The sequence below is a fragment of the Adiantum capillus-veneris genome, chromosome 21 (genome assembly GCF_014529385.1).
Source record: "Adiantum capillus-veneris isolate H3 chromosome 21, ASM1452938v2, whole genome shotgun sequence".
Taxonomy (NCBI): Eukaryota; Viridiplantae; Streptophyta; class Polypodiopsida; order Polypodiales; family Pteridaceae; genus Adiantum; species Adiantum capillus-veneris.
Window position 1 is genome coordinate 128,642,290 of NC_140951.1, and position 16,610 is coordinate 128,658,899.

At 43.8% G+C, this 16,610-nt stretch overlaps 1 protein-coding gene across 6 annotated transcripts in view; it reads right to left on the reverse strand.

The window, feature by feature from the left end:
* Nucleotides 1-15,496, reverse strand: part of LOC147431710 (uncharacterized) — a 32,641-nt gene extending 17,145 nt beyond the window's left edge. For 2 of the 6 annotated variants that reach the window (XR_015185718.1, XR_015185717.1), the window contains exon 1: nucleotides 14,671-15,494. Coding sequence is in view for 3 of the 6 variants with exons in the window: in XM_086494218.1 (XP_086350344.1) it covers nucleotides 14,810-15,397 (588 nt within the window). In the remaining 3 variants the exon portion in view is untranslated. Of the gene's footprint in view, nucleotides 1-14,337; nucleotides 14,500-14,670 lie in introns of those variants that run through there. The other 4 variants (XM_086494218.1, XM_086494217.1, XR_015185719.1 and 1 more) reach the window with 3 other exon arrangements.
* Between the last annotated feature and the right edge of the window lie 1,114 nt (nucleotides 15,497-16,610).

A 16,610-nucleotide genomic window follows, 5' to 3' on the forward strand; every position in this document is an offset into this window, starting at 1 on the left:
TAGAGATATTGGCCCCAAAGACTGGCGCCCATTTCGGTATTTCTTTTTGTATTAATCCGAGTTTAAAGAACAAGAGTGCGGGCAGGCGCTCACACTCAGACTGCGTCCAGATGCTCTGAGTTATGAGGCCCTACCCACGTATTTAAAGAGTACAAAGGGATGCTAAAAGCAAAGCCCCAAAAGCTTCAAAAGCTGTCCCAAAAGCTTTGAAAATAAAGCAAAAGCTTTCTCTGCTTTTCACAATCTCTCTCTCTTGAGAGGCAATAAAGCAAACAAAAGAACTCTCTCTCTCTCTTGCTTAAATAGAAATAAAGCAAAGAGGCTTCTCTCTCTCTCTTTCTCAACTTGCGTAGGAAAAGCAAGTCCAAAAGCTGAAATCAAAAACTGCCGCCGTGCTGCCCGAAAATCACGCCGCAATTCGCGGGGGTCCGTACAGCTGCCACATGTCAGGCAACGTCAGTAAATTAGGGTTTTTGATTTTCTGCAGTTAGGGTTAGGGTTTCAACAAATTAGGGTTTTTGATTTTCCTGCAGAGCGGGCAGCCACGTCATCACTTTGTGACATACCCCCCTCTTGAAAGCATTGTAATCACCCTCGATTACGCCTGCAAAACAAACAAAGGCCATAAACTATCTTAGCAGACACTGACTGTTAGTACCTACGCACTAGGAACACACATCTAGCACATGTACCAATCGACAGTCACATCACACGACATCACAGGACATCACATGACATTCAACATTCATTCGGATCTTAGACCATGATTTATCGGCGATGTAGTTAGCAATCGCATCTAGATCCAATCGGGACCTCATAGATGCCCGATTGACTAACCCCTATTGCAGCCATGTCTATTCGAGATCAATTCAACCAAAATGCTGCAGTCATTTTGTCTATCAGTTCCTGCACTTAAAAACAAGTCAAGAACAAATCAGTTTCATATTCCGGAATTCCATTTCATAAAGTCATCCAGCAGAATACTGTCAGCTCTCAGTATCGCTGAAGCTCCTGCTTTTTAACTGCCTTTTTTGCCACATCCCTCAGGTGCTTTAGAACTTTCTAGCCTTTCTTCATCATGTTCATTCGGGGCCTTTTTAGGTCACTTCGCGGAGATATGCCCAGTTTCCCCGCATTCAAAGCACTTCCCCTCCTTTATGTAGAGAGCCCTCTCTTGAGGAGTAAGCTTGGGTGGTGCATCCTTATCTTTCTGTTCTGGGTTGCTCTTTCTCTTTCTACTTTCATTTTTCAAAGTCTGTTCGACTCTTTATGTCATGATCTCATCTGTGGGGTAGGTCAGACTGCCAGAGTGAATGGCAAAACCCCGTTTCACATGACTCATCAACTCCTGATTGGAAGTTGACTTTTGTTCTAAGCAGTGATCTCGGATCTCTGTAGGTAGACCCAAGGTAAACCGCTCAATCTGCTCCTTGAACGAGATCTTCTTAAATGAAGAGGGGGGTAGAACAGAGCTCCAGAATCTCTCGCACAATAAGCGTCCACTGTATCCTTCTTGATCATCCAAAGAGGGTTCCAAGCAGTTTGTATATCACGTTCATATTCTGAGTCAACCAAGAAGAAATAAAAGCCTTTTGAATTTCAGCCATTTAACTGGCGCAGTCTTGCTTAATAGAAGCGTGGAGCACCAAGTTCGAGCATTTCCCTTGGAAGTAAGAGGCAGCTCTCCGAATCTTAGAGTGCTTTGAGTAATGTCCTCCGCGAAAGCGATGTCAGGCTACTGTACAAAAGACAACGCCTTCGAAGCATCTCTATATCCCGAAAACGTGTCGAATTTAATTGACTGTCCACCTTCCTTAAACTCTCGGACTTTCTTGCTTTTGTCTTCCAGAAAGTCATACTGGTTGGCTTTATAAAAATTCTTCTTCTTTGCATAAAAGTTGTTGTCATCAGAGTCCGAATTGTCTGTAGGCGAGTCCTCAATAGAATTGTCACTCACGGAACGAGATTTAGACTTCTTTGCCTTTTTCTTGCCCTTTCGAAGCTTTGTTTCTTGCTTCGCTTTTTGCCTTTTCGGTCTTCTTCGCTCGAGTCAGATGAGCTAGAAGGACTATGAGAAGAAGAAGAAAAAGAATTGGGTACTCCTTCAAATCGAACATGCTTCTTCTGTTTCGTTGCCTTTTCAAAAGTCGTTTGACGACCCAAATAGCCCGGGAAGTCAATGCCTTTCTTCTGCTTTTTCTGTGCTTTTCAGCTTTGTTTTGCGCGTCAAAAAGCTAAGCAAGTCGTGCATCCACCACCTCTTCTAATTCCTTCTCTGTATACTTCTTGGGAACAGGAAGTTTCTTGAGAGCAGGTTTTGGGGGCGGTGGTGGTTTTCTGCCACTGCGTGTGCACCTCCTCAAGAGAGGTCTTGCTCATATATTTTGCCATTTTCGGGTCCTTGGCAAAATTAAGCATCATCTTTGTTGCATCGCCGATCAATTCTCGGTGCTCCATCTCTTGACGCTCCGCCTGAGTAGGCCAAGGCGGGCCATACTCCTTGCCTGAATTTTCATTGTGATCCCTTCCCGCATCTCTAGATGCAGAGGGAGTCGACTGATCTTTGCCTGAGGCCATAAGTGCTGCGGGAAAAAAAAAATAGGGATCGGATTTCTTGTAGAAGAGAAATCGGCCGTGCTCTGATACCACTGTAACGGACTTGGACACTCCAAGTCGAGAATCTACCACGACAGCACCAAATAACCACTTCAAAATAGTTCACAGTTCACAATTTATTCGACACTGGTCCGGTGGAGTTCCGTGCCTAGAGATATTGGCCCCTAAGACTGGAGCCAATATCTCAGTTCACAGTTCACAATTTATTCGACACTGGCCCGGTGGAGTTGCGTGCCTAGAGATATTGGCCCCTAAGACTTGCGCCCCTTTCGGTATTTCTTTTTGTATTAATCTGAGTTCAAAGTACAAGAGTGCGGGCAGGCGCTCACACTCAGACTCTGCATCCAGATGCTCTAAGTTATGAGGCTCTGCCCACGTATTTAAAGAGTACAAAGGGATGCTAAAAACAAAGCCCCCAAAAGCTTTAAAAGCTGTCCCAAAAGCTGAAAATTAAAGCTTTGAAAATAAAGCAAAAGCTTTCTCTGCTTTTCACAATCTCTCTCTCTTGAGAGGGAATAAAGCAAACAAAAGAACTCTCTCTCTCTTGCTTAAATAAAAATAAAGCAAAGAGGCTTCTCTCTCTCTCTCTCTTTCTCAACTTGCGTAGGAAAAGCAAGTCCAAAAGCTGAAATCAAAAACTGCCACCCTGCTACCCGAAAATCACGCTGCAGTTCGCGGGGGTCCGTACAGCTTCCACGTGTCAAGCCACGTCAACAAATTAGGGTTTCTGATTTTTAGGGTTAGGGTTTCAGCAAATTAGGGTTTTTGATTTTCTGCAATTATGGTTAGGTTTCAGTAAATTAGGGTTTCTGATTTTCCTGCAGAGTGGGCAGCCACGTCATCACTTTGTGACACGACCGGGTCCCATATAAGTTGGTGGAAAATCTTCTTTAAAAACAGGCCACGTGGCAAGGTTCTGTAAGTTGGTAAAACTTCTTCTATTGCTTCTACTTCTTCTTCTGTTGCTTCTAAGGGTTTAGGCCCCTCGGCCAAAGATCTACAAATCGGCTCAAGTCTTCAATGGCTTGACATGTCAACAGTTTCTGACACCGTTGCCGATGTGGTATTTGCTTTTGATTGTGTGAGTGGGATATACATGCATGCAATACCTCAATGCAAACTCCACTGACTCGAATGGGGAATGTCGCAGCAGTAACTCTTCAAGATGAAGCACCTCTAAGGCTGATTTGATGCACCTTTGGATCCATCTCAATGAGGGTTTGTTGAAGGCCACCTAGGGGTAGATCTAGGGCTGATTTGCCCTTCCGATGTGAGAGGAATGAAGGGATGAAAGCTAGCACAAATCTGACTGCAAAAACGCAGCCGATCTGCTGCGTAAAGCCGGGCTGGAAATGCAGATGATAGCACTCGATGTAGCGAGGGAATGGCTGAGAAGAGGCTCGATGGGCTGCCGAAGTTCCGGGCTACATCACAGAAGCTCGGCAGATCTGGGCCGGTTCCAACCAGGGAAAGGGCTGAAAACTGAAAACACTGGGCTGATTTGTAGTTCGGGGAGATTGCTCGTGATGAAGGAGCAAAAACGCCAAGGGTTGATCTACAAAAACGTTGGGGCTGCTGGCCTCTGCTGGTGCTAGCTCTCATGAATGAAAACGCTAGCTGATCCGGTGCTTTTATATGACTTTTGAGTCAAGTCGGAAAATTTAGGTCAAGTCGGGAAAAATATGTAAATGTGCACACACGGGCGATGACTCCCTGCTCGGTGAACCATTTGACAACACTGGACCGACACGTTCCTCTAACCTAAGACCTACATGCATGTCTTGACGGATGCCTAGTGTAACATCTGTCAAAGCGATTGCCAAACCATTTATGCAAGAGGGTTCCAAAACTCGAAAACCTAATCTAATGGACTCGTCCAGACATGCACGTCCTATGAACAAGCTCACAAAATTGCCGATACTAATCTTCTAGCATTCTAGACACTCCTATCTAGGGATAGGTGCAAAATTGGTTTTGGACGTTGATGAAGCATGTCCACGTGGCACACAAAGCCATGTGCACGTGACATGAGACAGAACAGAAAAACATTGTATCTGTGTTAAAAGATGATCTGGTAAATTTCAGAGCAACGATGACTCAGTGGAGAAGCCAGATTTTGACTAATCAAGTATACGAATAAGTTGTGACAACTCTCAGTCGAGGCTTCCAAGATCCCTGAGAAAGAATTGGCCAACAAAGCCAGCTCTGAACCACAATTCAAAGAGATGGCTAAAGTTCTCAGCTCTAACTATAATCAGGCACTATTGTAATCCAGCATTCAATGCTCATTCAATTGTACTTCTAGTTCATTATTTGAATATATCAGTTCCAATATCTGGTTGTCCAATATCTTACTCTATTCTTTCAATTCAGTTGTCCATCTGGTTTCCTTATATTCGCTTGAAATCTGATTTTCTTCGTTTTCTCTCATCTGATCTGACATCTGACTTTGAAGTCTAACCTCAAATAGCTGTCAAAGTGACCAGCTCATTCCACGCGCATTCTTGTGACATCAACAGCTAAGGTCACAAATCAGCCCCTTTTTTGTCCGAAAGCATCAAATACAGCATTTTTTGGGAGTAGTCGTATGCTCACTGACCATGAGAAATTTGCATCAGCATGAAAGTGCAATTTGAATTGCCTCTTGGCAAGAACTACACCTTTTTTGTGTTCATCAATGGTGACTCTAAAAACGTACTTTCCAACTCTAAAGATTTTGGCATAAGTTTTCTGGTTTATTGAAGTCTTTCAGCTATGTTTTTGTGTACGGGTGTTTGCTTCTGTAACAGACTTAGACACCCTAGGTCGAGAATCTGGCACGACACACGAGGGAATCACTTAAGAACTTTAATCACATTTCCATTGAGTCCACACGTCAGGCGTAGTTCCATGCCCAGAGAGATTGGCCCTATAGACTGACGCCCCTTCCGGTATTTATTTTATATTAATGCTCGGACAAAGTTACAAGGCCCAAGGGTCCTCTCTGCTCTTCTGCTCGTCAGCCAGACTGAGCCAAAGAGTGGCCTTGGGTTTCAATTTAAAGGCCCTTTCAGGCTTCTCAAAAGGCTTCAAACTCAAAAGCTCTAGGCTCTAGGCTCTAGGCCCAAAAGCTGTTAGCGAAAAACGTCGGAATCCGTACACTGCCATGTTAGCACGTTTTGCACAGAATCCGTATAGCTGGACCACGTCAGCAGTCAACGCGTTTTACGGCATCCGTACAGCTGAGTAGTCCTTGTGTTCTTTTATTTCTCGTGTCCCTTGGGCCCTATCGACAAGTGCCCATAAGTTGGGACAACTTATCCACATCATAATTTTGTGACATACCCCCCTCTTGAAAGAATTGTAATCGTCCTCGATTAAACCTGCAAAAACAGACATAAGCCACAAACCAGTTCAATAGACACTAACTCTAAGTACCGACACACTAGACGACACTAATCTAGAACTTGTACAAAGACGACAGTCACATCACATTCACATCATATTCAAATTATATCACATAGAATTCATCCAGATCTAGGACCATGATTCCTGGCAACGTATTTTGCAATCGCATCTCCGGACCTCACTGATGTCGGATTAACTAATTCTTACTGCGATAATGTCCATAGAATCTCAAGACCGAAATGTTGCAGTCATTTCGTCTTTCCGCACTCAAACAAAATCACATGAGAGAGTACACCAAAAATCAGACCATTTCCAAGTTCTTTGTTCATAAAGTCATACAGCAAAATACTGTTTGCACATCAGTATCCTTTAAATCCAAAGGAAAATCAGTGACTTTATTCCATCTAGGTAATTCGTGACGAAAGAGCGGAGTAACTCCCCTCTTGTGCAGTCCCGTTTGCACCAGATTCAACCCTGCTGATCTGCGGTATCTCTCAGAATAGACGCAGCTAGACAGAAAGCCTCAAGGTAAAGTTCCAATATCTGAAAAGTATCTGCTAGGTCCTCCTCCTCCATCCACTTGGCATCCAATGCCGGATAGTTCTTGAATTTCACTAAGAACCGCCATATCACTTTCCTTTCTTTGTGAGCTAGTATCTGTTCTAGAACAAGCATCTCCTAACTCTCTTCCATTCCAGGTTGCTCATCAAGCTCCCTATCAACTGGCACCTCACCCTTAATGTTAAGTATGGAGCCTGATTTACCCTTGTAATTTTCTGTGGTAAAAGCGCGCATTTGTAAGGCCCCCATTATGAGGAGAAGCCATCGTGCGTGAAGGAAAATTACTCACCAGAAACCAAAATTTTCACGGACAAGAATCAGGGGCAACTTTAAAGGCCTCGGGAGTGGAGGCCCCCGAGACTTTTTTTTCGCCGGAATATTATGGCCGGACGGCAGCCGGAAAGTGGTCGGAAAACAACCGGTCGGTTGGCCGGTGGCCGGTAGTCAATGGCCGGTGGTCGGAAGTCAATGGCCGGTGGCCGGTGGTCGAAAGTCAATGGCCAGTGGCCGGTGGCCGAATTCAAAAGCGGACTTGTCTTCTCAAGGGCGGCCACACATGGGCGGATTGGAGGGTCCGATTTGGACTTATTCGCACAAGGGCGGCTACACATGGCTGTCTCTCATAAGAGAGGGCAGCCCTTTTGGCCTATAAAAGGAGGCCATTTCTACACACATCTCATAGTGTGAAGTTGATGCAACAAGGTGAGTGTGAGGTGGTGAGAGTGAAGCAAGGCGGGAGCTCCATTAAGGGTATAATCCCTTTGTAAACTACTTCTTGTTTTGAAGTACTAAAACCATTGAGTGGCTGCTTTCCTGTGGACGTAGCCCACATTGGGTGAACCACGTATATCGTGTGTACTCTCTCTCTCTCTCTCTCTCTCTCTCTCTCTCTCTCTCTCTCTACTCTATAATCTCGTGTATATAAATCTGTCTCTCTCCATTAAGTAATCTACTCAATTATCTATTTAGCTACGTCTTATTTCCTAACAACTGGTATCAGAGCAAGGTTTGCTCGTAGCTAAATTATCTCAAGGAAAGGATTCCTTGAATTGAGTGGGAGTTATGGCGGAGGAAGGGAAGCTCAAGATTGAGAAGTTCAACGGCAAAAACTACCAACATTGGAAGATGCAGATTGAAGACTATCTCTACCAGAAGGACCTCTATTTGCCACTAGGCGGTCTTGCGAAGAAGCCCGCAACAATGGCAGATGAAGCATGGATTGTCCTTGATCGAAAGGCACTGGAAACAATCCGGTTAAGCTTGGCGTCAACGGTGGCCTTCAATGTTTCGGAGATGAAGACCACGGAGGACTTGATGAAGTCACTTGACGACTTCTACGAGAAACCATCGGCATCCAATAAGGTATTTCTTATGAAGCGCTTGTTCAATCTAAAGATGACAGAGAATGGTTCAGTTGCAGAACACCTAAATGACTTTAACACAAACATAAGTCAACTTTGATCAGTGAAAATCAATTTCGATGACGAAGTGCGAGCTCTCCTTATACTATCATCTCTACCGAATAGTTGGGACAGCCTTGTGATGGCTGTAAGTAATTCTATCTCTGGCACAAATACTCTTAAGTTTGATGATGTTGTGGGTGTTCTCCTAAGCGAGGAAATGCGAAAGAGAAGCACAGGAGAATCATCAAGTGCTGCACTATCAGTGGAAACAAGAGGAAGGCTTAAGGAGAGGTTCAAAAACCAAAAGAGTCGTGATCGCTCAAGGCGGAGCAAGTCACGCACAAAGTCAGTTCTTGAATGTTGGAACTGCGGCAAGAAGGGCCACGTCAAGAAGGATTGTTGGTCCAAGAAGAAGAAGGAGACAGAGTCTCAAGACAACAAGCCAACATCGGAGGCCAATGTGGCAAGTAAAGTAGAGCAAGATGCTCTAATTCTGTCATTAGACAATGTGTCTAATTCCTGGATAGTAGATTCCGGGGCTTCATTCCATGCGACACCACACAAGCAACATTTCCAAGACTACACCAAAGGTAATTTTGGGTATGTATACTTGGGAGATGATGAAGCTTGTGAGATTGTCGGCAAAGGTACAGTTTCTGTCAAAACTGCTAACGGAAATGAATGGAAGCTTAAAGATGTTAGGCATGTTCCTTCTCTTCGCAAAAATTTGATCTCTACAGGACAATTGGACGATGAAGGTCACAACATTGCATTCGGAAACAAACGGTGGAAGATCTCAAAGGGATCTTTGGTGGTTGCCAAGGGTGAAAAAGTCGGTACACTTTACTTGTGTACTGTTAGCACGCAACCTTCAGCTTGTGTAGCAACTACAGAAGTTGACAGTGCGGTGTGGCACTACCGACTTGGGTATATGAGTGCCAAAGGAATGCAAATCCTTCAAACAAAGAAGCTTCTACCAGGTTTGAAAGAAGTGGACTTAGAGTTCTGTGAAGATTGTGTTTATGGTAAACAAAAGAGGGTAAAATTTCAAAAATCAGGAAATGAAAGAAAAAATAAAAAACTTGAGTTGGTTCATTCTGATGTTTGGGGTCCTGCAAGTACACCATCACTTGGTGACTCATTGTACTATGTAACATTCATAGACGATGCGATTAGAAAAACATGGGTTTATGTCATGAAGAATAAATCCGATGTATTTTCCATATTTCAAAGGTGGAAAGCCTTTGTGGAGAATGAAACAGGTACCAAGGTTAAATGCCTCAGATCCGACAATGGAGGCGAATATTACAGCCAAGCTTTTGAAAGCTTTTGTGCTAGCAATGGCATTCGGAGGCAAAGGACAACCCCAAGGACACCTCAACAAAATGGGATTTCGGAAAGGATGAACAGGACAATCATGGAACGAGCACGAAGCATGCGACTACATGCAAGCCTACCGCTTGAGCTTTGGGCGGAAGCTGTAAGTACGTCTGTGTACTTAATCAATCGGTCACCCTCAACGGCATTGGATGGGGGAGTTCTAGAAGAAGCATGGACAGGTAAACCGGTGAATTATGCATTTCTCAAAGTGTTTGGGTGTGAGGCTTTCATGCACATAGATAGAAGCCTAAGATCAAAGTTAGATGCAAAGTCCAAAAAGTGTTTCTTCATTGGCTATGGAGAAGGAGACTTTGGGTATCGCCTATGGAATCCTGAAGATGGTAAAATCTTAAGGAGTAGGGATGTAATTTTTAACGAGCAAAATATGTACAAAGATTACTTGGAAAGAAAACAAACAAAAGAAACAGGTGATAAGTACATGGAGCTTGAGGACGGTGAAGACTCAAGGACTACAAACGGTGACAATGTGCAACAACGTCAACCAAATGAGGAGCCTCAACCTATTCCCCGAAGATCTAAAAGAGCAAGTAGACCTCCAGAAAGGTTTGTTCCTTCCTTCAACAATCTCTTGATCTCAGATTCTGGAGAGCCGGAATCATATGAAGAAGCTATGCAACATGAATCCAAAGAAGAATGGACGAAGAGCATGCAAGTGGAGATGGACTCACTACATCGCAACCAAACATGGGAGTTGGTTGAGTTGCCTAAAGGTAAGCGGGCACTTCAAAACAAATGGGTGTACAAGCTAAAGGAAGAAGAAGGTGGGAAGAAAAGGTACAAGTCTAGGCTTGTGGTAAAAGGTTTTTCTCAAAAGAAAGGTATTAACTTCAATGAAATATTTTCTCCTGTTGTAAAAATGAACTCAATTAGGCTTGTCTTAAGCCTTGTGGCTGCTCATGATCTAAATCTCGAGCAAATGGATGTAAATACGGCATTCCCTCACGGCGACTTAGAGGAGGAAATCTACATGCTTCAACCAAAGGGGTATGAAGTAAGAGGTAAGGAGGAAATGGTTTGCAGATTAAAGAAGAGCTTGTATGGTTTAAAGCAAGCATCAAGACAATGGTACTTGAAGTTTGATCGATGGATGTTGAATCATGGATTCACAAGATGCAACTCGGATCACTGCGTCTACATGAAGAATTTGGGAGATGGGAAATTCATCATCCTAATGTTGTATGTTGATGACATGTTGATTGCAAGTGCTAACATGCAGGACATCAAAGACCTAAAAGAGGAGCTGTCCAAATCTTTTTCAATGAAAGATTTAGGTACTGCAAAGAGGATACTTGGTATGAAAATATCAAGGGACAGGACGAAGAAGACAATAAAGCTATCTCAAGAAGATTACATCAAGAAGGTACTAGAAAGGTTTGCAATGCAAAATGCAAAACCAGTTTCTACACCTTTGGCTGGTCATTTTAAACTAACGAAGGATATGTGTCCGAAGACACAAGAGGAGATAGCCTATATGTCTAAAGTTCCATATGCTGCAGCGGTAGGTTCTCTAATGTATGCTATGGTCTGGACAAGGCCAGACATTGCACATGTAGTGGGAGTTGTGAGTAGGTTCATGGACAACCCAGGTAAAGAGCATTGGCAAGCTGTGAAGTGGATACTTAGGTATCTAAAAGGAACAACAACAAATGCTTTGTATTTTGGAGGAACTGATATTTTTCTAGAAGGGTATGTTGATACAGATATGACAGGTGACAAAGATACTCGAAGGAGCACTACTGGCTATGTGTTCACGGTTGGAGGCACAGCAGTAAGCTGGGCTTCAAAGCTGCAGAAAGTGGTTTCACTTTCTACTACGGAAGCAGAGTATGTAGCAATGACGGAGGCAAGCAAAGAAATTATGTGGCTTCACAGATTCTTAGAAGAGCTTGGATTCAAACAAGACAATTGTGTCTTGTACAGTGATAGCCAAAGCGCTATCCATCTTGCGAAGAACTCAGCCTTTCATTCAAGGACAAAGCACATTGACGTGAGATATCACTTCATACGCACTCTTTTGGAAGAGGGACAGCTAAAGCTAGAAAAGGTGCATACAAGTGAAAATCCTGCAGACATGTTTACAAAGGTGGTCAACAAGGAGAAGTTCAGCTTTTGCTCATCTTCAATCGGCATTCAAGGATAAGAAGCCAGAATGGAAAGCAGTCACAGGTTTGGTTTGGAGATCAGTCTCCAAGTGGGAGATTGTTAAGTATGGAGCCTGATTTACCCTCGTAATTTTCTGTGGTAAAAGCGCGCATTTGTAAGGCCCCCATTATGAGGAGAAGCCATCGTGCGTGAAGGAAAATCACTCACTGGAAACCAAAATTTTCACGGACAAGAATCAGGGGCAACTTTAAAGGCCTCGGGGGTGGAGGCCCCCGGAATATTCTTTTTCGTCGGAATATTATGGCCGGACGACAGCCGAAAAGTGGTCGGAAAACAACCGGTCGGTTGGCCGGTGGCCGGTAGTCAATGGCCGATGGCCTATGGTCGGAAGTCAATGGCCGGTGGCCATTGGTCGGAAGTCAATGGCCGGTGGCCGAATTCAAAAGCGGACTTGTCTTCTCAAGGGCGGCCACACATGGGCGGATTGGAGGGTCCGATTTGGACTTATTCGCACAAGGGCGGCTACACATGGCTGTCTCTCATAAGAGAGGGCAGCCCTTTTGGCCTATAAAAGGAGGCCATTTCTACACACATTTCATAGTGTGAAGTAGATGCAACAAGGTGAGTGTGAGGTGGTGAGAGTGAAGCAAGGCGGGAGCTCCATTAAGGGTATAATCCCTTTGTAAACTACTTCTTGTTTTGAAGTACTAAAGCCATTGAGTGGCTGCTTTCCCGTGGACGTAGCCCACATTGGGTGAACCACGTATATCGTGTGTACTCTCTCTCTCTCTCTCTCTCTCTCTCTCTCTCTCTCTCTCTCTCTCTCTCTACTCTATAATCTCGTGTATATAAATCTGTCTCTCTCCATTAAGTAATCTACTCAATTATCTATTTAGCTACGTCTTATTTCCTAACACTTAAAAGGTTTCAATAGACTCACCTGAAAAGAATTGTTAAACTTCCAAGTGTCTGGCAACTTGAGTCTGAAAGATACATCATTTATCTTCTCATTGAGCTGGAAAGGCCATAATACCTCATGCTGAGCTTTGGAAAAAGCCGCTCCTTTCCCTTTCATTTCCTTAGGCGTGTCTTCTCAAAGCGTAAGAGCACCCAATTATTTTCCTTCAACTACAAGTAACGTCTATGTTTATCTGTTGCCTTCTTATGTCGTGCTTGAGACTTCTCTAGAGCCTCGTGAACCTTGGCAAAAGCACTGTCCAAATCCCTCGTGTACTGATCCGCTTCAAAAATCTTGTCTTTGGTGCTTAGAAAAGGAGAAACCTTTTTAGCACCTTCGATTACTTCAAATGGTACCTTCCTCGTCGAAGAGTAAACCGTGTTGTTGAATTGGCTATTTCAAATTGCCCATCTGTCTGTGGGTGGATTGAGGATGAGAACTACAACCGTGTGCCAATGTTCTCCCAAATTGCCCTCCAAAACAAACTTGTGAATCAGAGATCTCTATTCAAGACTATCTACTCAGGCATGCCATGTAACCGAAAAATTTGTGAGATGAACAGTCTCGCCAAATGATAAGGTCTGGCGTAGTTCCGTGCCCAGAGAAATTGGCCCCAAAGACTGGCGCCCCTTTCGGTATTTATTTTATATTAATGCTTGAGCAAAGTTACAAGGCCCGAGAGTCCTCTCTACTCTTCTGCTTGTCAGCCGGACTGACCAAAGAGTGGCCTTGGGTTTCAATTTAAAGGCACTTTGGGGCTTCTCAAAAGCAATACATGAAAAGCTTCAAACTCAAAAGCTCTAGGCCCAAAAGCTGTCAGTGGAACGTACGCTGCCACATCAGCACTATCAGTGCATTTTGCGGAGAATCCGTACAGCTGGGCCATGTCAACAGTCAGCGCGTTTTATGGTGTCTGTACAGCTGGGCAGTCCTCACGTTCTTTTATTTCTTGTGTCCCTTGGGCCCTATCAGCAGGTGTCCATAACTTGGGACAACTTATGCCATGTCATAATTTTGTGACAGCTTCAGCACTTTCCAGTGTTCACATTACCTTGTTCATCTCCTCCCAAGAGGCATTTGTGATCTTATTTCGCTAAAGGCATGATGTTCTAGAGTTCTCAGAATTTTTGGGGAGATTTTGAAGAGATGGGCGGCTCAACGAAGAAAACTAAGTCAACGACTCAACCTCTAGATCACTAACAAAGGTATGGACTACCTCTTCCTACACGTATGAGACTTCTTTGGCTACTGAAGGGCATGGTGATTCCATCACATTAGACACTTCATCTGTATATAAAAGAATTTACGGACACGATGCCAACTCACGTGCCACTCATGACTCACACAAGCTTAATAAATGGTCTTGTGCGCGTCACAAGTCTTTTCTAGATAAAGCACATGGACTGTTTATAGCTACTCACACATAGGGCAAAGCTTGGCCACTTTTGCTTGTTTTCCATTTATAGGTTTTGGAGCCCTATCAAAGATTGTCCTTGCGGCCACTTTGTACTCAAATTGAAAAGTCTTGTGCAAGGCTCAAGTGCGACCGCTCACGAGATCTTGTACAGGCACAAGCATGTGCTTCTAAGAAATAAAGAAATAAAGTAAGGGCAACGGTTTGGGGGCCTAATCTCTCTGCCACATTCTTGCTAGTTGAGTGTAAGAGTGGTACTATGTCATTTTCAAGTTTTGTTTGCCTTCAACATGTTGTTGCTTGCAAGTAAAGTGCTCATCGCTTAGCACAAGTGTACCAGCCAGTTCACGGGGGAGTAGATAAAATTCTGATCAAATGCATGGACCAGCCACAACATCTTTGTATCAAATGTAACTCAAGCAGCCTACAAAAATGGCAGACAAAGGTAATAGCCTTCAGTGTTCGAACCAACGTTATCAGTGAAAACTTGGAAAAGTAGAATAATTCAAGCCTGTTATAATTAACAATGTCTACAAAAGACTAAGACCTTGCGCTTCACACCTCAACTTGTAGAAGAATGTGAGATTGTCAATCAGACCATGTGTAGCCTGAGAACACTGCAAAGCACCTGGTTTGCAAGACTTCCAATCTCTCTCCTATAACACAAACATTGCTTAAAAAGTAGAGTGCACAGTACAAAAAAGAAAACTTTAGCACGCAGAAAAGAACACCTACAGAAAGGGAAAAACAGATAGTGCGCGCGGGGGGGGGGGGTGGGAATAGTTTGACTAGCTAAATGAACTTTGGATTGAAAACAAAACCCTCACCTATTAAAACCTTTCATTGTCCTCTCTAAGAACCAAAAACATGTAATATCTCAACGTCGCAACTTTTCGACTGAAATGGAGCATCCAAGTTAAATAAACCTGCAATTGACGCTCCACTACGCATGACGCGGCCCACTCCTTATTTGCGAGACCTGCGGGCAAGACGACGGAGCTTCCTGTGCTTGTGCTTGTTCATCTTCTTCTTCCTCTTGCGCTTCACACTGTCCGCTTGAATACTGAAATCTTTTGACCCATGAAAGCCAGGCACCCTAATCACAGCATCAAATGCAGACAACAAAATTGCACCATGTGAAAATGGATTCATAATGTCAGCTGAATCTCCTGCACTCAATACAAGATGTTCCCGCTCTTGCCCTAAAGCTCTTCCTTGCAACCGAGAGTTCCTCAGACCAGAAGCCTGAAAGTAGTAATCCGAAAACCCCGAGTCTAGCCTTCCAAGATCCTTCTTTATAAATTGAAGAAACTCCTTCGCATCTTTGAGGAGAGCCTCATCCTGTCGTGCCTCCTTCTGCGAAGTTAGTACCCCTAGAGATAATGCAGGCCATATCCGCTCATTCTCGCGTGTGCACGCATCTTCAGAAAGTGTTTCAAACCTAGCGAATGGATATGGCCTCCGCTGCTCGATCTCTGCAAGGATCGAATACGACGGAAAAGGATGACGAGTTCGCCCTCTCGCCCTGCTCATCAATGCTCGCCATGCCCCCATTTGCCACGGAAATTCAAGCTAGTTACGCCAGCATTTTGAGTAACCAGTGTTCAGAGAAACCATGTTATCAGAGCCAGGTCTATCAGCGCTAACAGTAGCCTATTCATAAATTTAATTTTCTCCCATACCAACGATAGTATTAGATTACTTTAAACCTTTTAATATTGCCACTGACGTGGCATTATCAAAGGCCTGCAGGGGAAAAAGAGAGAGAGAGAGAGAGAGAGAGCCTCGCTCTTCCTGGTCCCTCTCATCCACCTGGAGCCTCGCCCTGTGTGAGAGAGAGAGAGAGAGAGAGAGAGAGAGAGAGAGAGAAATAGGGCAGCCTTGGGGAACATTAGGTTGTTTTCAGTAAATGCAGAGGGTTCAGGGAGGGTTTGTTCCTAATGTTGTCTCTTGGACTCTATTTATGGGAGGATTCCCAATAATGGAAGGCCAACAAAGCTATAAAATGTTTTCACTAGATGCAACAAGAGGACATCTTCCCAACATAATAAGTATGCAAGATATCTTCTCCTTGGGGGGGATGAGAAAGCTCTAGGGTTGTTTTCATTGGATGTAAAGGGAGGGGAGGGCTTCTCTACATATGCATAAGTTGTAGATGTAGTCACATGTGCTTGCATCTTGAAGGCAGGTGGCATTAGTTAAGAAGTCGACATGGGAAAACAATTCATGATGAGATAGTGTCAGAGAATTGGTTATGTGCAGTGGAATTACTAGACTAATTATGAATTCAATCCACTTGTAAGATTGAAAACAAGAAAAACAACTAGATCTATCACACATGCACACATGCACTGATAATAGAAGAGAGACACTTGGCATCCGTTGAGGGTCAGATTTATAGAGCCGACCCCCCCCCCCCCCAAAAAAAAAAAAGGATTGTATAAATACTTTTCTCTAAGGAGAGATTTTCAATCAATACAACTTGTTGCAATCATACTATGAACTTTGAGAACAAAGAGATGGGTTTCTCTGAGATCTAACATAATAACATGCGCCTTCTAATTATGTCAGAACCCTCGATCCCAAATCCTTGAACACTCATTGAGCCAAGAGACCTATGGGGAGAGAGGCAAATAGTGAGGAAGCGACATAGTGCTTGTCATCTTTGTCATAGCATAGAGTAGCATAAACAGAGCATACTAGCTATAGAGACTTGTGTGAGAGGGAGAGAGTATGAGAACAAAAGAACCCCTTGTGTAAGAGGAAG